Genomic DNA, 26921 nt, shown 5'->3' on the forward strand with positions numbered 1-26921 from the left:
TAAGGTGTGCTCAGAGCATTATCAGTCTTTGAGAAGCATTAAAGTAAGATTAGCGGATTGTCCCCATCGCAATCCCAGCATGTACTGGACTAACAGAGCATGAGAGGAGATACACCAGGACCAAGAGCACACCGTTTCTTGCAGAATGGTTCTATGTAGACGAAAGAGCCATTCGCCTGATTCCTTAAATCCTTTACTGTGTTGCTGAAAGTTTTGCTGGGTGTTTGATGAATGGATCACAGGCTAGCACTTAGTTTACTCATGTCTTTAAACTTGAGACAAACATTGGATTACCCAAACGCTCCAGCATCTGAGAGCTTTGTGGAGGTCCTCTAGATGCAGTTCATGCCATGGGAAAGGTTGGTGCCTTTTTTCCATCTGGAAGTCTTTGTGATGTATGGAGTCAGTTGTGTGTGTGGGATTGTGTTTTCAAGGGAATGAAGTGATCAGTAATTAGCACAAGTAGATTAACTCACCAAGGGTCTTTGTCATCGGTATACAGTAGTGGGTGACTGACAACCACAGTGTCCTCTCTCTCTGCATCATCTTCGGTGTCATGCTGACATGTCCTTTAAGCAGCATGAACCGATGTAAACTCAGACAGCTAACTGTGCAAAAATCGTGTCTTACCTGCCAACACACGTTTGCTCACTTGACATGTCCTACATTTTGTTCCATAAAATGCTGTTGCAGTGCCCTGCTTGCTGGCTGCCTGGGCGTCAACCTGGCACCATTGAATGTCACAATTCAAGGCCCTGCTCACCTGAACAGTAACCAAAGGGCATTCAACACCTAAACCTAAAACAACTCCAAGCTGAGGTAAAATTCAATTAATTCCATAACATCCCTTAGGTCATGCATTAAAAGAAACCAGTGCACCCCAAATAGAGTATCTATTTAACCGGAGCTGTTGAAACCACTAAGAGCTAGCGAGACGTTGCATGTAGGAGGCACCAAAAGAAAGAACTGAAGAACTTGAGAAACTTTCTCCACCTTTGCCAGGGATATATTGTGAACTACTACTCCTTCTCAGACTCTCTACCTTGCCTATGCTATGAACTACTCCTCCATCTTAGACTCTCCACCTTTCCTATTTTATGAACTACTCCTCCATCTTAGACTCTCTACCTTGCCTATGCTATGAGCACCTCCTCCTTCTCAGACTCTATACCTTGCCTGTGCTATGAACTACTCCTCCATCTCAGACTCTCTACCTTCCCTATGTTGTGAACTACTCTATCTCAGACGCTCTGACTTTCCTTTGCTATGAACTACTCCTCCATCTCAGACTCCAGTACTGTAGGAAAGAACTTAAATCTACCTCTTCCGTGTATTCACACCGCTAACCGAGTAATTCACCCCGAACGCCATATTCTTTAATACTGTCTGTTCGGTGAAGCAATAGTTTTCTGAATTCTGTTATTGGTTTTGCAGTTTGGTATGTTCAGTGTTTCAAAGTACTCTGAATGTGTCATAAGGCTACATTATAATGTACAAAACAGAAGAACTAAATAAAAATAATGCCGTATTTAAATGTATAGCTACTTATTTCAGAGACTTACACTGCAAAAGGAAGGCTTTTTCTAACAGAACAGTGATGCAGTCAAAGATGGCAGGAAGGGAACAAATCACTCATGAAAATTTGACCAGATATGAATACATTGCTCTTTCATGTTTAGTTTCTCTCTGGCCACAAACAAAATCCATTTTGTTTCATTTTGTGCAATGGCTATTGGGGGGGGGGGGGGGGGGGAGAGATGCTGAAATTGAAGTGCCAGTGCTGAGCACCGGAAGCCACCGGCTCAAATTAAGCAATGCTCATGCCTCTTCAATCCACTACAAGATGCTCCCTGCCTCTTTATCTCGCTCTTGCAGGTTATTTTTCATCCCTGCTTTCTACCTCTGTCACTGTTTTTCCACTCTGTGTAAAGCCATCATGATATGGTCCCGGGGTACTCTTCAATCTGACTGTGTGCTCTTGAACTGGTCATCCAGCAACATTGGCAGGCTACTGCAGTCTCACGCTGCCTGCAATAGCCTGCCCTGCTATGTGCAAACTCCTCTGCTAAGTAAATATATTGATGAAATAGGACTCCATCGGCTGAACCTGTATATCTAATGTGTGATTTTTTTTTTTTGCTTTCAGCTGCAGTTAGCACGACAACGTACTCCTCTCCTGCAAGAAGTTTGGGTGACCCTGGGATAACTCCGCTCTCTCCTTCTCACATTGCTGAGGTAAGACACACCCTTCTAATACCACACCATACATCAACAAGCATCTACAATGCAATAGGTCTTTCATTTATGCGAGTTTAAGCTTTTGGCATTGTAAATGACAATGCCGTTTATTTATGTTTTGGTTTTTAAAACATAAATAAAAGGCATTGTCATTTACAATGCCAAAAGCTTAATCTCTCGCAAATGCGAGACCTATTGCATTCCAAATGCTTGATCCCCCTGCCCTCCTGCAGTAAGAGAGAAACTCCTTAAAGAAAATAGTGCTTACAGACTAAAGAAGACGTACCGTGTAACAACCAAAGTAAAAGGGCCAGTCGTCATGGGAGGTTACAAATGAAGACAAGGCGGCACTATGGAGGAACTAACAAGCCTAATAACAAAGCAGAAGCCAGCATTTATGGAGGACAATGACACAAGCCAATGACAAATATAGTTGGAGAGTGGGCGGAGCTTCTAGTACATACTTCACTACAGCATGGCTCGCAGCGCATGCGCTGCCCTGGCTCGACCTAAAAATTACGTCAAAGAAGAGTCACTCTGCTTCATTTTTTCAAAGATGGCATTTTGCCCATTAATTGCATTAAATTGACATTAGTTCAATTTCTGTATGCCAGAGCATTAACAAGCGGAAACTGGTACAGTTTTGTACATTTCCTTTAAATGCTCCAATTCAATGCATTTTTGATTTTATATTTCTGTAAGGTAGGTTTTGTCTGCTAAACATCCTGTACAAATAAGGTGCATCACATTTCGGTTATCTGCGAAATTGGTATACAGGCCTTCCTTGCTTTGGTTCATATGTACACCGTCAAATTTGTGCTATATTAGTATCATAATTAGTAACAGGCTTTTATCATCCATGTCTATTATGAAAATTATACTGTTCTTGTATTATCATGCAGAGCTACAAAGACAATGCTTATTCTGATGTATATGGATCTTCTGGTGGGGAATGTGCTTAATCCAGCAACACTATATGGCAAAGAACTTTACTAATCAAGGTTGAAGATAGGAAACCACTCATGACTTTGCAAATCATGAATATTGTGAAATGACAGTAAAGTAAAAAAAAAAAAACTTCTTTAGAATTTGCCCCTTTTTCTTCCATCATTGCCAGGGCACAGGACGGGAAAGGACCTCGATCCATGTTCCGCAAACATCATTGTGTAACAACACTACCTTTTGCTTCATTTTCCACAAAATGCCTCATGCAACGTAATGTAGCCTAAACTGTAGCAGTGCTGCTGAACCCTGGTGCACTCCACCACCATAAAATCAGGCCTTGTGGCTCTAGTAAAAGCCTTACATACAGCTAATTGTAGTTGAAATTCCTGGTACTGGGTTGAAAGATTCAGTGTCATCTTTTGCCACGATATAAGGATTTGCAGGTTCTATCAGATTTGTCTGAGTGAAGTTGAATGTCAGTTTTGGTGGAATTTCTAGCTTGTCCACACTGGTTTCAAAACATTATTATTTGTTGTCTATTGCTGAATTCACAATAATGATACAGTATGAATATCGTTGCATCTCGTTTGGCCAATGCATTTGGCATCCCTTCTCCCTGTGTGGTTGGAGCTCTCGGTTACTGCCTTGTCTGCCTTGCAAAAAGAAAAGGCCCAGTTAGTTGGCTGAAGGGATATTTCAAATTCAGTGGCCTGGTTTTCATCTGTAAGTGATTGTCCTTACTTTGCCCTGCTAATCCTGCTTATTCAATTTCAGTCCACAGTCACAGAAACTAGACCCATCCTGGCCACATTTAAATACCCTCGTTACTGAACATTAACATTTGGTTTCTGTTTACTGGTGTAGGGCTACCCAATGTAGAGTGTTAATAAAGGCTTAATTTTTCATGTCCTGTTATAGTTCACGGTCATAAAACATTTTCGCCAATTCTGCATTACTTGGGAATTATTGCATTTAAATTTAATCTGGCTTGAACAAGCCCAATTACAGTTACAAACTCTGAAAACTAAAACATTAAAAAATTGATTTATTTTTAACCTTCATTCTATTACACACTTTTCAGTTGATTCTTGTAGTGCTGGTGTTACAGTGGATGCCTAACCAAACCGAATAGTCTAAATTTCCATTCTTGAAGTTAAGAAAAATATGCAAGGATGGGGATAGCCTTGTTTCCAATGGCAACAAAGGAATGGACTTCGTATAGTAACGATGACACATTTGCATTGGGGCACCATCAGAAGGGCTTACTGTTGTTCTGTAGCGTACAGGCAGAAAAATAAGGGCATTGTTTAGAAGCCAGGTAGTCTGGGGCCAACTGATGAAGAAATTGATAAGCAGATAGAACATGATCTTTTTCCTCAAACACGGTGATGGTGCAAGCAGCAGCATTCTGTACCCTTTGCATCTTCAGGAGCAGGACTTTTGGGAGGCCAGTTTAGAACGTATTACAGTCGTCAAAAAGGGTGTTTTTCGTAGGACCCACTAAAATTACTGGTGGTTCCGTGATAGCAGTGTAAGAATCAGTTTCAGTCTCTTCAAATGCAAAAAACGACTTTTTTCCCCCCAAAGAGTTTTCTTACGATACAAGAGAGGCATCAGCATCCAAAATAAAGGCCAAGTTCTTAACTTTGTTAACCAATTGAAACAAGGCTTGATCAAAGCATTCCAATGGAGAGTCGGAAAATGCTTCTATCTCCTGGCTAACATATCCAGTCTTATTTTTTTATTTTTACTTTATACTATTCTAATTTTGCCCTCTGAAATTGGGTGGACAATACTGGATTATAATTCAATGTTTACGGCTATGGTTGTAAATTGTAAATTGAATTTAAAATATTCATTAACGTGGGAGAAAGTTAATAATTTTAAGCTCTTCTCGGGTGTTTGGGTCCTTTTCCTATATTGGGCACTTTGGAATCCCTGAGAGGTGATTATTTAATCCAAATTATCAAAAGTAGTTTGGGTCATCCAAAGTGAAGAAAAGTATAGATCATTGTTAACTATTGATATTAAAAATATTAATATTTACTGACCTATACAAAAATGAGCCCATCAAGAACAATATATTTTCCTGTACAAAGGGATATTATCTGCTAGAATTTAAAGGGAAAATAAAGATAAAATATTTTCCATTAGTACTTTCTATTGGCTTATGATGCGGACATTAACTAGGGTTCAGTATCTTCATGCTGAGTTTAAGTGTTGATCAGAGACCAGAAGCAGGTAAGGATAATTGTAGGTGCTTGTGAATGGGGAGGGGCAGGCACGAATAGGTGTATTACCTACATGTGGCCAAGCATTCAAATTGGTAAATGTATTCCCTATTGTACTCCCTATTGGCGGAGGGGAAATAAAAGCTGTTAATACCCTAGGTACTGGGAAATGAAGTTAATCAAAGTGAGCTGGGCAAAGGTCAAACCCTTGGAACTTGGTTCCTGAAATAGCACAATATCACAGGTTAGCGAGACAAAAAGGGCCTGATTTACAGTTTGTTGCAGACATACCCTATCACAAACGTGACGGATATGCCATTTGCCTTATTACAAGTGCTTTATATCCTGTGGCACTTGTAATATCAAGGCCGGGATATCCGTCAACTTTGTTATGGAATGTCCCACCCACCAAACTCTAAATCCAGCCCTTAATGTCATAACACACTTAGACCAACCAGATGATTTGTATCAACTCGTATAAACCAGCCTTGCGTTTTTGAAAAACACATACAAGGAAGGAGGAAATGGAAAACCTTTAATATACACAATGTCAGCAAAATAGCGGTAAATGTATGTGAAAACAGTGTGATTGTTGCTCTGGGTGATTCACACAAAACATTAAAATAAACAGCACACTAATCTTGATTTCTATCAAAAGTTTTCAGATTATGAAACAAATAACAGCGTACCACTATTTAGTTTATAAGCTCAAAATCAATGGCGATTGGACCCTAGACAATAAACACGTAATTTATGGTAATTTGCTAAGACGCCAGTGAGAGAAGCTAAAAAGTAGAACAAGGAGATTATCAGACTGACTAAGAGCAGGACAGAAGGAGGCTTGAGGTCCAGCCAGGTTCCTAAGCGAAAACAAACATTAACAAAGTCAATAGCTCTGGCTCGGCAAGTTGAAGCGATGGTTAATTTTGTTAATTTTTAATTTTTATTGAAACTATGTGCCACAAAAATAAAAAAAACAGATACACACTACTGCCTAAACATGGTGGCTACAGGTTTGCAAGAAGTTTTTTTAAATAAAAAAAAAAACACGCCATATAATTTTAATAGAACAGTATGAGTGCTGTAGGAGGCAGATGTATTTAGAACCGGTATAAAACACCTTTTTAGTTTTACTGTACTTCAATGGAGAATATGATTCTTATTGGTGCAAGGAAAATATACTAGTGACTTTGGGTTACTACCACCTGTAGACATAGTTTAGACAGACATTGATGAAAAGAAATATAAAATAGTATAAAGAATGCAAATAAAATAACATTGGCAAAGTAAAACATTAGCCCACTAGCCAAAGCACTGAAGTCCACATCTTTTTAGCTACAAGTGCACGTGAGCAACAGCAGAGATAAATGCTGTTACTGCCTGTACAAGATAGAATTGCTGTTGAGGTCTGTCCAATCGCCCCATGCTATATGCTGTGATACAGGGAAGCAAATTGTGATTGACACTTGAACAGAGCAATGCATGAAGAAGGCTGACACAAAGCCCCTCTATTTATATGGATTTGTTTTTTATGATTGTTTTATTGTATGAGGCTGGCAACACAACTAAAGCTCTCTCAAGGTCAGACCTAAAAATGAACCTGGTGTCCTGTGGTTAAGAGTACTGTTGATCTATGCAGAGGAAACATACAAAATGTGGTGGCAGGCAACCACAATCAGACATGTCCAATCTGACCTTCTCCTGCCTGTTATGTAGCTGCATGTCCTTTACCTGAACATGCTAACAGCAGTTTGCATGTTTAGGCTTGCAAGTTTATTTTATGCTTTATAACTCAATGGTTTATGTAGACAAAGCCTGTGAATCTGCACTCTCCCTTCATAGGCTGGTGACCAAAAATGTGAACTGTAGAAGGACCAGATTTAAGAAAGACCCTTGGTCAATTTCCATGGAAACCGAATATATGTAAGGGCCCTTTGGTGCTAGAAACTTGAACTGACGTGCTTTTATTTTTGGCCTACTTTGTTGATGGAATAAAGTCTGAAAGACATCTGTTAAGGTTCCGTGTACTTCTGCATGTCTGTCTTAGGGACCACCTGTGATAAGTCTGAATCTCAATCAAGCCCCAAAGGTGCCTACCTACATTGTCCTGAAATCTAATCTTCTTAGCTAATGTGGAGTTGAACTACCCACAGCTACTAAAGGTCGGTGTGGTGACCTCGCTCAGGAACATTCTCCCTTGCATAAACCCTGACCTTGCCAAAAAGAAGGTGACCAGCAACCTTTGTTGGTATCCCAAGCACACCATTATCTCTGCCGTGGTTCAAGGGCAGCTCCACCATCTACTGTTTAGGTCTGAAATACGTGTCTTGGACCTACATTTGGGATTTCACTAAGGGGGAGAATAAGGGAATATGCGCACAATCCACATTATACAAATGTTGATGTATTATAGTATTAGTGCGGTGCTTTACAGAGAAGGGATGTCACCCTGCATCCCCAAATAAATAAAATGAGTCATCCAGTCGTCCTCATAGCCCCCAATTATTTTCTTTAATTAGTTATTGGTTCTTCTACCAGCCAAAACGTGGTACGTCAGGGGGTAAGTCACCCTACAGCTTCCTCGGGGATGTAATCTGCAGATTTCTCTCTTATTGGCGGAAATGTCCCCCACCTTTATTTGAGTAAAAAATTCTGTCAAATTTCAGTATGTGTGTATGCTTCAGATAAAATCTTGTCACCTGTGTATGGGACAGTCTCTTCGTGTTTCCCTTCTTGAGGAGTGTGTCTGCTACCGCGGTAGCAGACACACTCGTCAGGAACGGAGACATGGAGGGACTAAAGTCTTACCCCCGTGTACTGGTAGGATACTAACTATTCATCTAAGACCGAGTACCTGGCTTCCAAGTCAGTAGGAAGCACGTGTCATATGCTTGCAATTTCTAGGAGGCTCAACCAAGCCACTAGCATCTGAGACAAACCGTGATATTTTAAGTATAGTTGATTTACTCTGCCTAGGGAGTTTAGAACACTGTGTACAGAGGTGCGCTAGTTATAGAAAGCTTTGTGTGGGGTGAATAATATAACTTTACATTATACCTATAACTTTAGAATGTGCAATGTTTGGGTAGTTTAATTTTGTTTAGTATCCAAAGTTATTAATAAAGTTTTCCTAACTAAGGTTTTTATAGTTTGAATTCTTTTGCTATACAAATAATTTTTCCGTAGCTATAACTTAGCTTCAATCTTTGTATTTTTTCATTGAATTTTTTTACTTTTGATAAATTGGTTACTAATTATATACTGTTTGTTACAGTGAAGTGGGGTACAGTGTAGTGGCAAAGAGTCAAGTGGCATACAGTAGAGTGGGGTAGAGTGACGTCGACTAGAGTGAAGTTAGGTAGAGTGGAATGGAGTACAATAGAGTGGCGTAGAGTAATGGTGTCTTACAAAGAATGAGAGGGACCCTCAAATGCGCTAAGGACTAGGGTTCAATCAGAAAGACACAAAAGGTTGTCCTTTGGGAATAACCTAACAATTATTACTCCTTGTCACCTCATTCACATCAACATTCATCCACCCATGGAGATTGCTGTTCTGGTAAAAAAAAGACAATGCTCTAGCACATAGACCTTATTTATAAATCAGCAAATTGGTTTAATAAAAATATTTCTTTACACAATTTAAAAACTTCCTCGTGAAAGATACATTATATGTAGTACCACCAAAATTCAGAAGAATGTTCAATTTCATATGCACATTTGACAAATTAAAACACAATAAACAAAAAACAAAAACAGCGAGAGTTAAAAAGAGACACTTCTATTTTTCATGAAGGACCATATCCATGCATCAGTTTTTAGAAATGAACCCTGATGTATTGCAATGCGTCAGCATCTAGAGTAATATCAAACTGGACGGATTATGGTATCTAGGCGTTGACGCGTTTCGATGGTTTCCTGATTTATACCATCTTTTTCAAGACTAAAATGTTTTGTATTCTCAGCTCATAATCTATCTCCAATGCAACTACCCTCTGTTATAGGGGTTCAATTCCCGAAGTTGGTTGTTTGATCCAGCTCCAAGTGTCCCGAAAATGGAGACTTATTCCCCACCTTTTATAGGAAATCGTAAATCACTCTACGATGCCAGATTTCATACCACCAGCCTAATATTCTCTCAGTCTTAGGTTCTTCTGGCAATATAAAAACTTCCCTCCTTGTTTTGTCTGATTTCTGATACTTGTGAACTGGGAATGATTACACGTCTTTAAAAACCCTCTTGGAGGTGCGGTTTCAATAATAAAAAACAAATTAAATGAATTTGGCGGCGCTTACGCTCGTCCTGGGAGAGAACAGGGTAGAGTCAAGTGTGGTAGCGTAGAGTGGCATAGAGTGGAGTCGCGTACAGTGTTGAGGCGTAAAGTGAAGTGGGGTAGACTGGAGCGGTGTACAGAGTCATGGCATACACTGGAGTGGTGCACAGTGTCATGACCTAGAGTGGAGTGGCGTACTGTGCTGTGCATAGAGTCTTGTGGTGTAGTGTCTTGTGGCACAGAGTGAAGTGGGGTAGAGTATAGTTGCGCAGAGTGAAATGGGGCGGAGTAGAATGGCATGAAGTGCAGTGGTGCAAAGTAAAGTGCAGTGGCATAGAGTGGAGCAGAGTGGCATATAGTGGAATGGAGTTGAGTGGAGTAGGGAGAGTTGGATTGGCATACTGTAGAGTAGAGTGGTGTACAGTACTGTGGCTTTGAGTACAGTGGCATATAGTTGAGTGGGGTAGAGTGAAGTGGGGTGGAGAACAGTGGCACAGAGTGTAGTATTGTACAATGTCGACGCATGGAGTGAAGTGGAGTGCCATGGTATAGAGTGCAGTGGGGTAGACTGGGTTGGGGTACAGTATCAAGGCATACACTGGAGTGGCATTCAGTGTCATGACGTAGAGTCTTGTGGCGTAATATCTCATGGCATTGAGTGGAGTGGCATAGAGTGGAGTGGCATATAGTTGCATAGAGTGAAGATGGGTAGAGTACAGTGACATAGAGTGCAGGGAAGAGTGCAGTGGCATAGAGTGCAGTGGTGTTCAGTTGAGTAGAGCAGAGAGGTGTTGAGTGGAATAGAGCACATTGGAGTGGCATAGAGTAGAGTGGCATAGAGTTGCATAGAGTGAAGTGAGGTTGAATGAAGTGGGCTAGAGTGGAGTAGCATAGAGTGAAGTGGGGTAGAATAGCGTGGTGTAGAGTGAGTGGGGTTAGAGTAAAAGTGGCTTAGAGTACAGTTGCACAGAGTGAAGTGGGGTAGAGACAGTGGCGTTTAGTGCAAAGTAGAGTGCAGTGGCATTCAGTATAGTGGTGTTCAGTGGAGTAGAGAAGAGTGAATCAGAGTGGTGTAGAATGGAATGGAGTGCCTTATAGTGGCATAGAGTAGTATACAGTGAAGTGAGATAGAATGAAGTCGGGTAGAGTAGAGGGGCAAGAGTAGAAGGTATAGAGCGAAGTGGGGTAGAGTGAAGTGGAGTATATTCTCGTGGCATAGAATGGAGTGGCATAGAGGGAAGTGGGGGTAGAATAGAGTGGCGTAGCATGAAGTGGGTTAGAGAAGAGTGGTGTAGAGTGCAGTGGTGCAGGGTAGAGTACAATGACGTACAGTGCAGTGGTGTACAGTGGACTAGAGCAGAGTGAAGCAGAGTGGTGTGTAGTGGAGTAACTTGGCGTAGTGTAGAGTGGTGTAGAATAGTATGGCGTAGAGCGCAGCAGCATATATTGAAGTGGTGTAGAATGAAGTGGGGTAGATTGGAGTGGTGTAGAGTAGAGTGGCAAACAAAATCACAGGCACGTGAAAGAACACAACTTCTGCCCAATCATAAAATCTAATCCTGTTCACCAACATGTGGGTGTATCCGAGGTCCCACTCTGTAGTGCACCTGAATGCTCTTTTTTCAATTTATCACATAAGGTCTGGCAACAGCTGCACTGTCAAGCCAGACCTAAAAAAGGAGGCAAACCACTTACTGGGATAACATCGTGCTTAAGTGATGCACACCAGATGAAGCTACTTACAAGGAGCATTAATCCTATTAAAAAGAGAAAGATATATTAGGATTACTGGATGCTCAAGACTTCAAAGTAAGGGCTCAGTGAGAAAGCAAAGCTGTCTTACCAAGGTATTATGAAGTGACTGTCTTCAGAAACGGGAGTCAATGCTCGGTAGTCACTTTTGAGCCCGCTTGTGCAACAGGCGGCGAACAGAGCAGGAAGAGCGAGAGGGCGCTTATGGGAGTAAGTCACCCTGTGGAGCTGTTCAACAATTATGAGACAAGCGGGTGAATTTGACAGACCACCCATCTGTGTGTACAAGGAGCCCGAAGAACACCTGAAGAGGCTAAAAGGGGCAGTGCAGAAGTAAAGGAATGGTATTTGATTACACACATATGATTGTACCTCAGCAGGTTATACATCCTTGGTAGAACAAATTGATGAAAAATAAGTAGAGAGGAAAGGTCCATCTAAGGGGGCTAATGTAAGCCTGACATTAAGCTTATATATGGACTGGGCATAATATTTTACAAAACAATTCTGATCTACATGAATCAACTGCCAATAACTAGTGCTTCTTGTAAGCTTTTGTACAGAAGATGTCTGTGGCTTCTCTCCTGTCAGAAGTGCAGAAGGAGGATGATATTTTTGGGCAACATCCTGATTTATTTTCATTCCCTGTCACTGAACTAGTTCCCAAACTTGTGAAAGATAGTTACAAATGTTTCATTTTTTGGACCGGGCTCTCTACTGAACATAAATATTACGTTTTATTTCAAAGTTATTGCTGATCCATGATCCGAAAAGACCAGGTTAGACTAATTAGTCAGCAGGAGAATTTGTTATGGCAATACAGCAAGTTAGTTATGGATGACAGTGATTGAGATCAAAACAGTGATTCTCTGGGACATATAAATGGCATTGACATAATGCCATAGGTAAGCCTGTGGCCAGTCTTGTGGCGCTGAGAATTTTGTCAGCTCATGGCTGAGGTGATACAGTATCGCGTAAAAAGTTAGATTTGCACTATGGAATAATATCTGCTAAATTGCTTCATTTAACAAGAGAGGAGGTGGCCAGCTGGCCCTTACACGCTTTGTTCATAGTTTTAGGTTGAAGGAACCAGGTCCATACATTTTTGTCAAAGACCTTCCACTGTTTTTAAACTTAGTCTTGCTACCTTTACACCGGTGTTGTTAAAGATGGTGGAACCATTAAAAACAAGCCAATCAAGTGAAGGAGCTCACACTCCTTCTTGAAAGCCAGCCATATGTCATCAGCGGGAAGAGCTACAATATTAGTGACAAATGGTGACGCAGTGTATAGTGAAGAGAGCTGGCTTATTTTCCATTTTAACTGGACAGCAACCTGTGAAATAAAATATGTAACGCCTCTGTTTAAGGATGCCCCAAAACTCGATTGTATTACATTGGGGATAACAGTGTATCTTTATATGTCAATCAATCAGGGTTGGTAAAGCGCACTACTCACCTGTTATGGTCTCAAGGCGCTGGGTGGTGGGGGGGGGGTGTATGCAGCTCTCTTGGGTTTAGTGAGGTATTTCATGAATTGGTGCAGTGTTCGGGCTTCGCCGGAGGTGGAGGTCGTTCCAGGCTTTGGCTTATAGGTCAACTCTACAATGCTTTTGTTATTTTTTTTTACAAGCCTGATTTATCTTAATAACATTTCGATTTGAGTAAATTGCTCTTTGTGCCATTATGGGTCAGAAGATAGGAAAAGGGATCTGGCAGGAAAGAGCTTTAAGGGCAGAAAGCCAATGGTGAGGCTGTACCTCCTATTGACTGAGGCTGGCTGTACAGTGACTTTGCTGCAGGGTAATGTCAGGGTAAGAAGACCATATTATAACGGGACTAATGCTAGGAATGTAGCTGATAAGCACATGAAACCTCCAATTTTAGTCACTTGTAAATAGCAGCACCAAATTAACAACTTGAATTAATCAATGTACAACAGGAAATGAAGTAGAAAACTCTTACATAAACCCATCCCCCTGATATACCTCCGTAAAAAAATGGTTGTCCAGAGATTTTCAAATTTTGATTTGTGTTTTTGGATTATTAGAGAAGTAGTTTAGCTTAGGTAGACATTGCTGAGCAGGGCCAGAATTTTTCTGGACAACCTTTTTAAAAATGGCAGATGTGTTGCAGTGATTATGTACATTTTCAGGAACCATGAGACCTATATACTTCATTTTGGTTTCAAAACACAACATTCAGAACTTCTTGATTTTTGACTTGGGGTTCGTACTGAGTAATCATCTACGTTTGGGAGGCACAGCCGTGTCTCCCAGAGCCCGTCTCTATTTGGGTACGGTCTGTATTCAGGTGCGTGGGCCTCTTTCACCCCGGCTACTCCGTCACATCTCATGGTGTGGCTGGAAAGGTGGTGGACGTGGATGTTCCTTGTCATAAAATGAAAAGCAAAGAAAACAAGGAACTGGCAGAACTTTTTTTTATAAAACTCTCCCAGTGCAACAGATAAAATCTCCTGCTCCTACTTATATAATTGGTTGCAGCCTCCCCTGCCAGTTTTTCTAAAGAAGAACTGGCAGTAGAGGCAGCAACTAAATATGACAGAAGATGACCGAAGCCGTTCTCAGGGAGGGAGGGTAGTTGGTGTGTTCCTCTAGGCCACAGTGCCCCACTCTGGGTCTCCTATAATCTTATAGTAGGCCCTCCGCGCACACATGTGATTGTTGTTTGTGCTGGGTCTAAAAATCAAAACCTATTGTGCATGCACTACTGAGCCATGCAGGGTGTATTTCTGTCCCAGCACGAAGGTTTCACAGCTTCCTTAATTGTTGCCACATAAACATACTTACTATTAATGTTAACAATTCTTGTAGGTGTTTTGTTTTCCATCTGTTTTACTAATTCCCTAGTATTCTTGCTTTACTTATGATTCAATGTAGCAGTCGGTGAATATGCCGATACATTGTAAGACAAGTGGACTGCTTTCTCAGATGTGCGCCTTTTAAAAGCTGCGCCAAAATCTTTTTAGAATCACTGGTTCTCGAGGAGATGAAAATGTTTATGTTCCTTTTGTGATGGGTATAACTTTAGGTTGTAATGTAATGGTGTTTAAATGGGAGTTGCCGGGTCTCTTGGGTACAATCAACTTGCTATGTCATTATTTTTAGGTGGTATGATAGTGTGAGTGGTCTGATTAAAAAACAAAAAAAACAAAAAACAAATGTGAGTGTTTTAATAGAAATCCTTTGGGTCCGTGCCCTGTTGCCCCACATCTTCTGTTTCAGAAGTATGCAGGCCTGTTGACATTCATGAATTTATGCAGATTGTCTTTTATTTGAGAGGTTATGGGCCTGTGGGCATGTATAATTGTTTGACCATTGTCTTTGAGTCGGCTTTGCCATAATTTTGTTTGGCTTGTTTCTTTAGTCCCAAAAAGTTTGTTTCAGCATGAGTAAAGCTAACCCCATATTAATGGTTGATAAAACATTAATCTTGCATTACATGGTTATTTTCAGGATCAAAGTAATTTAGTTGATCTCGCAGAGATTTAAATTTGCCATGACAGATACAATCCTTTTTTGTGACCATGTGTTTTATATGCTGATTTTTTTCATAATCAAATTGTCCAATATCCATTTTTCATTAAGTCTGGTTCAGTTTGTTACTGGTGCGTGGCAGTGAATTGTGAATCTGCTGATCTCAATGCCTCTTGTGTCTTGTAACTAAGAGCTACATACAAATACATAACTAAAGCACAAACATATGAAATGCACTTCCTTAATACCAAAAGCAGTCTGTTAGTGCAGCACAGGGTGGCCGCTGCACTAAAAATGCACAAAGCTACTGTATCAAGGTCGGTGTCTCTGGCCTTGCAATTATACGGATTAAAGGCTCAAGCAGCTGCACTTTTTGGAGCTGAGATTTGGAGTAGCCAAAATGTAAATGTTTTGACTGTTGAGGAAAACAACTTTATAAGATTCCTCCTCCATATGCCAGTCAGCACCCCCTTGACTCTCCTTTTTAAGACTTTGGCCATAAGAAAATATCCCACTTAGTAAATCTAAGACCCCTGCTGTATTAGCTGAGAATATGGCATAAGAAAGAGAAGAGTTTGAATTGTACAGAAATGGTATATTGGAATTTTTAAAATGGACAAATCTAATACAGTATCATGTTTGAATTATGTTAAAAACTTTTTTTGGCCCTAGATCTGTATTCATTTGGGATGATCCAAGACGTATTAATGGTAGCGCAATCAACATTTTGAAATATAAATCTTAGCACCTAGAAGAGAAATGGACTGTGGTGGAGTTTGATTCATCAGTTTGAAACGTGAGCCTTTCATGGATGGTCATGCCGCATTATGCTAACCCCTACATAATTAAATTTAGGCTGGGAATTTTAACATGTTTAACTGGATTCTAAGGACTCTGATTTTTGCCCATATTGTATAAATTCATCTGAAAATGACAGGCACGTTTGGTTTTTCTGCCGTATCTACTCAGTATTAAGGTGAAAATGGATTCTACCGATGAGCTTGAACTTGGGTCTGAGGCATCACCAAGTGGCATTAAGGCTTTTTAAAGCAGATACCCAGGCTACATCGTTTTCGGTCTGAGTAGATACTTGCATGTGGCTTGGAGGAAGCAAAATAAGGATTTGAAGCTATTACTGCAACCTGGACCTGGGCATTTTGCACATTGAAGTGTTAACGTTTTCGATGGAAGAAGGATGATGTTGGATGCACTTGTGGAATTGGTGAAGGTTTATGCTCAAAGTCATTTTAATGTTCCTCATCAATGAGAGGGTAAGGGGACAGATCCTCTCTACTTTTTAAAAGGAGGTGTTTTAACAAATCCAAGTCTATATGTAGCATTCAAGAACTGAGTTTCCTAAGAGCAATGTCAAGATGAGTGGATAATCTGACTTTGATCAGGGTGTCATTTCAAGCAACCACAACTGGCAGAGGTGATGAGTAAACAAGCATTGGCAACGCCAATAGGTCTTGCCTTTTGGGCCTATTGGCTTTTACAAAGCTTTAGCTGATGCCATGCAGCACTGACAAAAAAAGGGTTTTTGCTGATTCTGTGTAGCATAAAAAAGAATAAAGAATACAATGCCTGTACATGTCAGGACTCAGCCGCACAGGCGTGATGACGTATGCATGTATGTATGACATAACACAGCCGCCATTTTGTTTATTTTTTCATTTACTATTCAAAGAAGGCGGACGCCACTTGGAGCGGTACATAAAAAGAAAGAACTTAAATATATACAAAAGTGCATTTTAAAAAATGGAGTGGTGGCAAATAGCTGCAGCAGGGCCCTTCAAAAACGGAAAAATTTTTTGGGAGATTGGACCTGATGGGAGGTTAGGCGCAATGCTAGAGCGTGTAGGGTAAGAGTTCAATAGTGGGGAATAATGGAGGACCTTAAGATGGGGTAAGCAAATAAATAAAAAATATTTAGAATTTTTTTAAAGCAAATAAAGGATGGGTCGGGAAGCTATGCATGAGATGAGGATGAGGTGGAGAGAGCAACATTGTGTGTGTGGGGTAGAAGTGGTAGTTGAGTAAAGAAGCAGCACATGCGGGAAAGCGAGCAAGAAAACACATGCACTCTCATTGAGAGCTGAAAGAAAAAGAAAAAAGCAGTTCCCTGAATTTAAAAGAAGGTAGAATACAAGCCATTCATTCAAATGGATGGTAAAGAAGCTATGCTGTGGAGGTGAGGCAAACACAACAAGAGGAAAGAAAGCATTGAAGTAAGAAGCAAGCAAATTAGAGAGATCAGAAGCCAACCAATGGTAAGCATGGGCTGGCCATAAGCCCACTTTAGGTTTGGGATGGCCCACATGAGGTCTTTTGTATACATAAAACTACAATCTGAGTGCAAGACCTAAAAAATCATGAAGTTTGTGACAAAACTATATTGACCATCGTGGATGTCTTGTTGGGAAGAGAGAAAAGGAAACAAATTAAAAGTGAATCGCAGAAAAATATCAATACCTCCTGCCTAGCATTATGATTCACAATAAATTCACAGTAGTACGTACATTACACCGAACGCAGTGGGTCAGACTCACCCAAGGATCCTCTATCAGCCCCACTCTGTACAACGTCTACATGGCCCCACTCACAACCATCGCCAGATCACACAGACTCAACATTGTATCGCACGCAGACGACACTTAACTCCTCCTCTCCCTGATCAATGATCCGGACACCTCGAAACACAACTTTCAAGAAGGAATGGAAGCTGTCACCGGGTGGATGAAGAACAGCTGCCTACAACTGAACAAAGACAAAACCGAAGTACTCATCATACGCCCACATCCCGAAGTCTGGAATGACACCTGGTGGCCCCCCGCCCTTGGGAACCCACCCCCACCCACGGACCATGCACGCAACCTCGGAATCATCCTGGACTCCGAACTCAAAATGGACTGCCAGATCAATGCTGTCACCTCTTCCTGTTTTCACACCCTTCAGCTCCTACAAAAAACTTTCAACTGGATTCCTCTCGAACACAGGTAAACTGTCGCCCAAGCCCTCCGCAGCAGCAGACTGAACTATGGCAACGCACTCTACTCCTGGATCAACAAAAACCTCACCCGCAAACTCCAGAACATCCAGAATGCTGCCGCCAGACTAGTCCTTAACCTACCGCATCACTGCAACATGACCCAACATCTGCGGGCCCTTCATTGGCTCCCCATCGAGAAGAGAATGACTTTCAAGCTTCTCACCCACGCCCACAAAGTCCTCCACAACACCGGCCCTGCCTACATGAACCACCGCCTCTCGTTCCACGCACCCCAAAAACCCCTCCGCTCAGCCCAGCTTCCCCTTGCGACGGTACAGTGCTTCAAGAAGGTCAGAACAGGAGGCCGCTCCTTCTCCCTCCTCGTGGCCAAGGCATGGAACACCCTCCCTCTCCACCTCCGCCAGACACCAACTTTCGTTCCTGAAGGACCTCAAGACCTGGGCCCTTCGCCTGATCACAATGAGTGTCCAGCAACTGCACAAACCCTGGTGGGCCCTGGGAAACCTGGCGGGCACGGGAAGACCTCAGAACCTACCTGGCCTCTCGAGAGTCCATTGTAAGCGCCAAGGAGCAATGCGCACCCCCCCCCCCCCCCCCCCCGGGCCTTAAGACCCTCCTGGGTGAGTAGTTGTGCTTTATAAACCTTTGATTGATTGATTACTCACCACACCGTCATCTTACCCGTTGTACAATCTAAGTGCATGACACTATGAGGTAACAAGGGGACTATCACATCTGTGTACATGAGGAATCACTTTGTACAACATGCAGTGATGCCTTAAGTCCCTTATCTTTACAACTGTTATGACCTACTTCAAGAACAATCATTGGCTATAAGCATTCAATAACATCATTAAACATATAATTATTCAATAACAAGGTTATGTCAAACCTAAATTATGTTTTACAAAAAGACTATAAAAATGCATGACATTGATCTTTTTTCTAGTCCAGTCTCTGTAAATATGTAGGAATAAGCAAAAGTATATTCTGTTCTTTAAAAAAAGTTACCATTTTTTTAATTCAAATCTAACTGTATAACCAAAGCATGACAACAAGCATTATAGCATTGACTCAATCCAGAGTATCTTTCATGGCACCTTTGACCCTTAGGTTATTTCAGTGGGCTCTTGACCTAAATAAACAGCATTCCGACTATAAAAGACTTCCATTGGAGTACCACCAATGTACTCAACATTTCAGTCCATATAGTCAGCTCAACCTTTGCCCCTTCATCGGTTCTAACCTCTCTAATGTGCATACGTCTGCTAGTGCCCACTCTGGCATATCCTTTACCCCTATTGTGTCAATGGGGCCCCTGGAGGAGAGCCACTGCATCACTAGCAATAGTGCCTGTGCTGTGAATCTACGCTGTTATATTCTCCTTTTGGGGTTGGGTATGATGCCTAATATGTAGTGTCTAATCATGTCTTCTATAATGATAGCTATTACCAGTTGCAGTCTTGCCACCAACCCTTCCTAGTATCTGATCAGGTCCGATGCATGAACGTGATCTCCTGTATTGCACATCTCAGGCAGGTGGGAGACCTAGCCGAATAGATCTTATGCAGCATTGAAGAGGGTCAGATTGGTATGGTGCAGCAAATTAAAGTGTGCCATTTTAACCCTAGCTTTACTCGCTATCTCATGCAAATGAGCACAGGTTCTCTCCCACTCAACTTCTGTCAGAGACTCCTGTAGGTCACCGTCCCATAACTGCTGAACTTTCAGGAGTATCTTTTTTCTGCCTTTTCTAATAGTGAAACCAATGTATGACCCTTTCCCATTCTCACTAACATAATAAGGGTCAAGAAACAAGTAGCAGGAAAGTCAGTCCAGATTTCTCTGGCTGTCCTAGCAAATCTGATAAACTAAAGAAACTGTTCCTACGTCCCCCCTGCTCCTTCCTTAAGGATATGATAATTTAAGTGAAAATATGCCCCTAAGGTGGGGCACCTACCCTCTAGCCACTGGGCCAGGGGCATGGCCCGACTTGTTTACAAAAATAATTGCAACAAACAGGGGCCCTGTTATGTAAAGGGTGCACTTTCCCTGTTTGTGCCCGGTGCACATTAAAATAGGTATGCAGGGCGCAAACAGGTAAAGTGCGCCCTATTACATGGAATGTGCTGCCCCGAGGGCAGCTGGGAACTCGTGCTGCCCTGGCAGCACTGCAGCACATTCATGTGAAAAACGACTTGCGCTTCCCTTGGGTCAGAGCACTCATGTGAAAAAACAGAGCGGCTGCTTTGAAGCCACTATGTGTTTGACAGTGCAGGCAGCAACCCGCCTGTACTTTTAAGGGGGATTAGAGATCCCCTTTCAGGCAGGTGCAGTGAGTGACTGTTCCTGCCTGCAAGGGGATGTCTGGGTGGTCAATGGGACCCCCTTCAGCCCATCCAGAGGGCTGCATTCATGGGGTGCACTGACAGTCAGTGGGCCTGCTGACAGCTTCTTTGCCTCTGCGCCTGCATTTATAATACAGCGCGGGTGCAGAGGCAAAGGGATTCCCTCATTTGCATGGGGCCATGACCCCATGCAAATGAGGGAACACCCTCTGAAGATAGCGCTGGCGCTTTGTGTGCAAGCTTTATTGGTATTACAGAAGAGGACGCAGAAGAGTCTGCAAACCCTTCTGTAATACCAAAGTGCCCCAGGGGTGCACAAAGCAGGCACAAATGTCTGTTGCGCACCTGGGTCACTTCCATAATATGGCCCCTGATCTGCAGAATTCCAAAGAAAGGAGAAGTCTTTTTAACAGCTGCTACCCATGCAAATGCCACTTGGAGCACAACTTGGGTGCCACCTCGGGCACTTTGCCTCTCTCCAAACACACTGCCAACAAATCCTTTCCCAGTGTCACACGAATCAGCCTCTTTTCCCGTTATCTTCCTCTGTGCATCACTTTGCAGCAGCCGAGTAATCTGAGGCCTCCTTCCTTTCTGTTCATCTTCAATATCTCTTTGCAACTCTACTTCTTTTGCCCACAAACCAGTTACGACAGGAGGCTATGCAGCTCCTTAAAGGTCACCCATATGATTCACAGCCATATATACCCACCCTCTTGTATACTTGACCTGCCCTCTGCTTATTCTTCGCATTTTATCCACTCATGTGATTTTTCAATTTCCGCATGAGCGCATAATATTTGTGCGTAATATTTATAGAAACCCGCAACTTTTCTTAAAGGTGCTGTATTCTGACGGGAGAGACAGCCTATCTCCATGCGTTAATCTGGCGGATGCATTCTGTCACTGGCGCATCTACTATGACGCATGTGTGTGCACCTATTCCTGCTTTTGAATCGTCACGTAAAACAGGCAGGGAAATGGATGGATGGGGTGGCTTGCTTTCATTGGCAATCCTCCCTTGGCTCTGTTAGCCGATGGAGTAGGAAGTGAAGGATCCATGAGTAAGACGTACTCGATGGGTTCCTCCCGGGGACTCCCCTGGCAGTTGTTCTCAAGACCCCTCCTGCATTGCTTCCCAGGGGGGTCGTCGTTCTCATTACCAGAGCGCCCTGCTGCTTTATCGAGTTTGTCTTGCACAGTCTGTGTAACTCAGTGTGGACTGCGGAAAATAGCAATGCACTCCAGACGCTTGTCTTCAGCTCTGGAGCGACAAGTTGTTGAACAGCAGCTTTCCAAGCAAGACACAGGGTGGCACTGTCATTGGGAGGGAGGGGGGCAAGCCAAATCGAGACCAATTTTTGTGTGTGTAAAAGGCCGCTTTATTGAAACAGGTGCATATCACAATTTATTAACACTGCCAAATGCCTTACAAAACTAAAACCTCACTATACATAAATTACCTGACCCCTTGTCCGCCCCCCCCCCACCCCTAGGATCCCCACATCAAAATCCCCCACCCTGCCAAATACAAAACAACATTACATAACAATAATATTACACAATCCTACACAATATCGCCTTTACAATTCCCAATCTCCCCTGCTCCAAACCCCTAACTGCCTTTGTGCAACTGTAGCTAACAAACCACTAAGCTAAACTTAGCCTACCTGATTACCTTTTCCCTGCTCCTGCTCACAAACTCCCAACATTTAACAAAAAACTACAGCCAATCTTGGCCAAACTTTCAACAACCCCGCCTCCCAGGAAAAGGCGGCAGTGTAGGCGGAAACGCCGCCTCCCCATTTTCCTGCCCTCCCTGCCTCCTAGGTTTAATCCATTAACATCTTTGGACCCCCAACAATCTGGCTAGGACTTCCCTAAGCTCCAGTAAGTACAAGTCCATGCCCAGCCTGGATAAATGGACCCCATCACCCCTAAAAATTTCCAGCGTATCATACCTTATGTCCCTGTGAGTGATCCTAAAAACCCCAACTGGCGACAAAAGCGCACCATTTCTGTGTTGAGCTTCCTTCTGGCCTTGTCCACCGCCCCCGGGTTTACTGCTCCCCTCCAGACCCTGCGAGGAACAAACTCTGTCCAAAGAACAGCACAGCCAGACCACTGCCACTTAATCAACGCCAAACCCGTTTCTTTCACCATTTCATTCTCTCTGAAATGAACAACCAAAACGTCAGGGCACCTACTGGCCACCATAATCCCATTTAAAACTTGTATCAACTCCTTCCATCGCATACCCCCTTCCCTCTCCAACAAACGTGAAACATTTCTTTATTAAAACCAAGGTTGTCCCCAAAATAACTGGAGCGGGCCTGGATCTGTGCCCACTTCACAAAGTAATGTCCAACAATCCATACAGACATCTCCCAGGCAAGGGGACCCATCACTGAACCTGAAACGAGAAACATGAATGAACAAAAGGAAAACAACAGAACCGCGCTACACCCCAGAAGCGCTGCGCACATAACGCTGGTAGCAGTCAGAGGACCACCTGCCTAACCTCATGATGTCACCTCACCCCCATTCCCGGTTGCTCGCCTCCGATGCTGCCCCAATCCGAAACAAATGAGTCCCAAAATCTTTCCCCTCAATCCCCAGCCCGACCAGCACCTTCCGCAACACAGCCAAAAGCTGAGAAGCTTTCACACTCCGCCCATTGGCATGCTTGAAAACCAAACCAACCAGATCAGTAGCCAAAGATCTCCACCTCACACCCCACCTGCACGGGCAGCTTGCAAAGAAACCCATTTACCCTCTGATCCTTTTTAGGTTTTCTAAGCCAAAGGCATATCCTATCCCGGCAAACGGACACCTCACTCCATAACAGCCCCTGATCAGATTTGGATCCCAACAGTTCAGAGACTCTGAATGCCCCAAAGAACATCCATGACATCAAAGTGGAGAAAAGACAGACTTCAATACCGTCTGTACATATCCCAGGCAAAATCTGAAGCACCCTCCCCAAAAGCTCCCAAGACAAAGGGTTCCTTACCCTGCTTTCCCAGCTGCATTCACGGGCCCAACTCTCCAGCATGTGCGTCCCAATTTCACCCGTGGATGGGGCATAACCCCACAACAATTTCCCAACAAAAGCAATCCCTGCCAGTTTACCCGCTATCGTAACCCCCGTAAGCCCCCTTTCAATCAAATCCAAGATAAACTGAATCACATCTTCCCTGAGCGCAAAAATTCCACCCATGCTGTCCGGTACGCTACTTTCATGGATTGCGCCAGAGAACCTAAAACCAGCTGCAACATCCTGTGTTGCCTACGTACCACAAATGGTGCGGCATTCGGGTCGGGGTCCACGTCCTTGGCTAGCCCACAGAATCTCACCCACTGTGAATGAGACTAAGCATTCGCTATGTCATTGTCCACACCTGGCACATGCACTGCGCAAAAAGCAATATCATGCTGTAAGCAGCCCAACACAAACACCCTGAGCAACTTCAAGACTTGTTCATCTCTGGCTGACTGGCGGTTCACAATTTCTACTACCGCCATGTTGTCAATTCTGAAAGTTACCTTTTTGTGCACCAGTTGCTTCCCCAAAGAATGACTGCAACCACCAGAGGGAAGAATTCCAAAAAGGCTATGCTCCTGCCTCCCACCCACTCTGAAGGCCACTGCTCCGCGCACCACTTCCCTTGCCCATACAGACCAGAGCCTTTTCTCCCTGCTGCATCAGAAAATATTTGCACATCCCAAACCATGTCACCCTCCTGCATCAAGGGAATGCCATTGAAGTTCTGTAAGAAAAACTGCCACATTCGCAAGTCCTCCCTCACCCCCGCTGACAAAACACACTTGATGATGTGGAGGTCTCTGTCCTGCCAGTGCCCTGCCCAGTCGCCTACAGAACGTCCTCCCTACTCTCACCACTCTACAAGCGAAATTAAGGTGGCCCAATAGCACCTGAATCTCCTTCACCGTGACCTTATGTTTCAACAGCATTGTTGCCAGCAGCCCCAACATTTGCTGCTTTTTGTCTGCCGCAAGAAGTGCCTCCATCAATTGGGAGTCCAACTCAATGCCTAAAAAGGACAGAGCCGTGCAGGGCCCCATAGTTTTCTCTGGTGCCGACGGCACGCCCAATTCCCTCATGATCTCATTGAAACGGTCCGGCGCCTTATGGCAACCATTGTAGGAATGTGCTGAAGCATTCAAAAAGTGTGCAAGACATAGAACAGCCCATCGGTAATGCTTTGTCCACGTACCAGTGACCGGTAAACTGGTTACCCAACAGATCCCAATCATGTGGGTGGACTGGAAGCAGCTGGAAAGCCGACTTTATGTCGCACTTTGCCATCATCGCCGTTGCGCCCGCGGTCACTACCGGTGACATGGCTACGTTAACAGATGAATATGACACAGTGGCCTCTCGCTCATCGATGAATTCATTCACCGAAACCCCCTTCAGGCCACGACAAGTGCTGTATTAGGTGAAACTGTCCTTTTTCTTTTTTCCGCACCACTCCAATGGGTGACACAATCAAATTTGTTAGAGGCAATCCTCAAAGGGTCCCGCCATGCGGCCCTCACGCACCTCTTTATCCAGTTTTTCTTGTACTATATCAGGGTGCTCCTTTGCAGACTTCAAATTGTCTGCCCAACGTCTTGTCCTAGGTCCGTTGTACCCCAGTCTGAAACCTTCAAGAAACCCCACCCTCAAACGTTCTGCAGCCTCAGCATCAGAATACCCCTGTAAGGCTGCAATCAAGTTGTCAACTCTGACCGTAGTACGAGCCTTTTGGCTCAGGCCCCTTAGCTCCTCGCCCACCCGCAAACAGTGGCTACTGCTGACTCCCTATCTTAAACCCTCCTGCCTGCCACTGCTGGTTCCCCTTCTGCTGTCCCTGTCCTCCCCCCAACAATTGACCAACGCATGCCTACCTCCACACCCTGAGCAGTCATGTCTGAACCTGCAGTACTCCCGAGTGCACAAGCCCTTGTTGTAGTCCCAGCAAGCCCCTTTTGAACCCGTCTGACCTCTTCCTGATACCCCCACCCCTCCACGGGTGGGGCATCCCTGAAAGGGCCGATAAACGAGCGGGAGCCCGCTGGCCAGGAAGATGGTTTTCCCAGACCCGGCTAACCCCATAGTGTGTTGCCACAAGTCTGTGTCCAGCTCACCCCATTTAGCCTCCGGGTCCCACACCATGCATGCCCGAAATTCCTCATCATATTGTGCCCAGGCATACCCACCTCCAGTGATCTGTGCCTTCCTAATCACGTCCATGTACTTAAACATGGCCACCGACCTTTCTGGGTATTTTTCACAGTACACGCTGGCATAAATAAGGAACGCCGCCGTCCAGTTCTCATTCGTCAAAGGCACTTTAGGCCTTTTTGCCAACTCAAATGCCTCCTCCTTAGACCCTTCGTTTGCCCTAACTTCTCTGTGTAGGAGTTTAAGCATCTAAACATATTCCCCCTTTCATATACGTTCTTTGGTAGACCGCATCAAATGCGAGCCCAATGGCTTTGTGACACCCATGTTAGGTAACCGTCTGATTGTCAACTCTTCACTCTCTAATTTAGTCTCCGCTTCACCTGTCACAATCTTGACCGTCACCTTATCCGTCATGTTGTCACCCGTACTCCCGGACGCCTTACCTGCACCCTCCGCTGACCCCTTTCCTGGGTCATCCGTCCATACCCCCACATCCACCACATACGTACCCTAACTCAACCTACCCGCCTCAACCCACCTCCCTGTCAGCCCCACCCACACCCACTGACACCATCACAGGACGCAAGTGCACTGCTTGTTTACCTGGCACCAAGGATTCCGCCCGCTGCTCCACTGTCTGTCCTGACAAAGGGGCTGACCTCTCTTCCCAATGCAATGTCCGACCCTGGCGTTGTGACACCTGAAAGACACTATGCACAGCAATACTTGGCCCCCCCTCACCCTCGCCTTCAAAATCCCTCAATTCCCCTTCCTCCATGCTATCCTCCTCGTAATCCAACTCCTCCTGCTTGGAACCACCGTTTTTCACTGCCGGGGGTGCCGACTGCACCCTCCTAGAATTACACAACATATCATCCTCGTTGCTCCTTCTTCTGTGATGTCCCCCGGACCGTTGAGGCCCAGTGGGTGTTGGGGCCGGCGAGCCTGCTGTGGGCCTACTTGTGCCAGCCACGATGGGATCCCCCACCGGTACTGGGTACGCTGCCCGAGGCTCCACCCTCCCTTCTCTTTGGTGCCATCGGGCCACTCCCAGCCCTGCCAAGTCTGGCGCCCCGCGTCGCTCTGCTGCCTGCAAAACAAAAGCATGGTCTGGTGTGCTGAGCTGAGCCCCTGTCTCGTCTCTCTCCCATCCCGCTTCCTGCCTGCCCCGAATGTGCTAGCTGCCCATGCCTGCCCTACCACGCTAAGTTCTACCACCTCAACATCCCCCTCCCCTTCTCTCCACTCCCACACTGCAGCCCCCTGCCCCTCGGCCCAGCCGCCTCCGCAAGACACTCCTCCAACCCCCGACCCTCCCCCGCTGGCACCCTCTACTGAAAACCCTTCAGTCGCCCCCCCAGTGGCCAGCCCCTCCCCCCTGAGACCCCCTGTCAACCCGCCCACCCCCCGTGGGCCCCCAACCTCCTCCGCCCA

General features: G+C 44.2%; 1 protein-coding gene across 1 annotated transcript in view; it reads left to right on the top strand.

The window, feature by feature from the left end:
- Positions 1–26921, top strand: part of HSPA12A (heat shock protein family A (Hsp70) member 12A) — a 408132-nt gene that overhangs the window by 143422 nt on the left and 237789 nt on the right. Inside the window, exon 2 of the mRNA XM_085603185.1 lies at positions 2147–2235. Coding sequence (XP_085459311.1) covers positions 2147–2235 — 89 coding nt within the window. The remainder of the gene's footprint in view (positions 1–2146; positions 2236–26921) is intronic.

The sequence above is a fragment of the Triturus cristatus genome, chromosome 1_2 (genome assembly GCF_964204655.1).
Source record: "Triturus cristatus chromosome 1_2, aTriCri1.1, whole genome shotgun sequence".
Classification (NCBI taxonomy): Eukaryota; Metazoa; Chordata; class Amphibia; order Caudata; family Salamandridae; genus Triturus; species Triturus cristatus.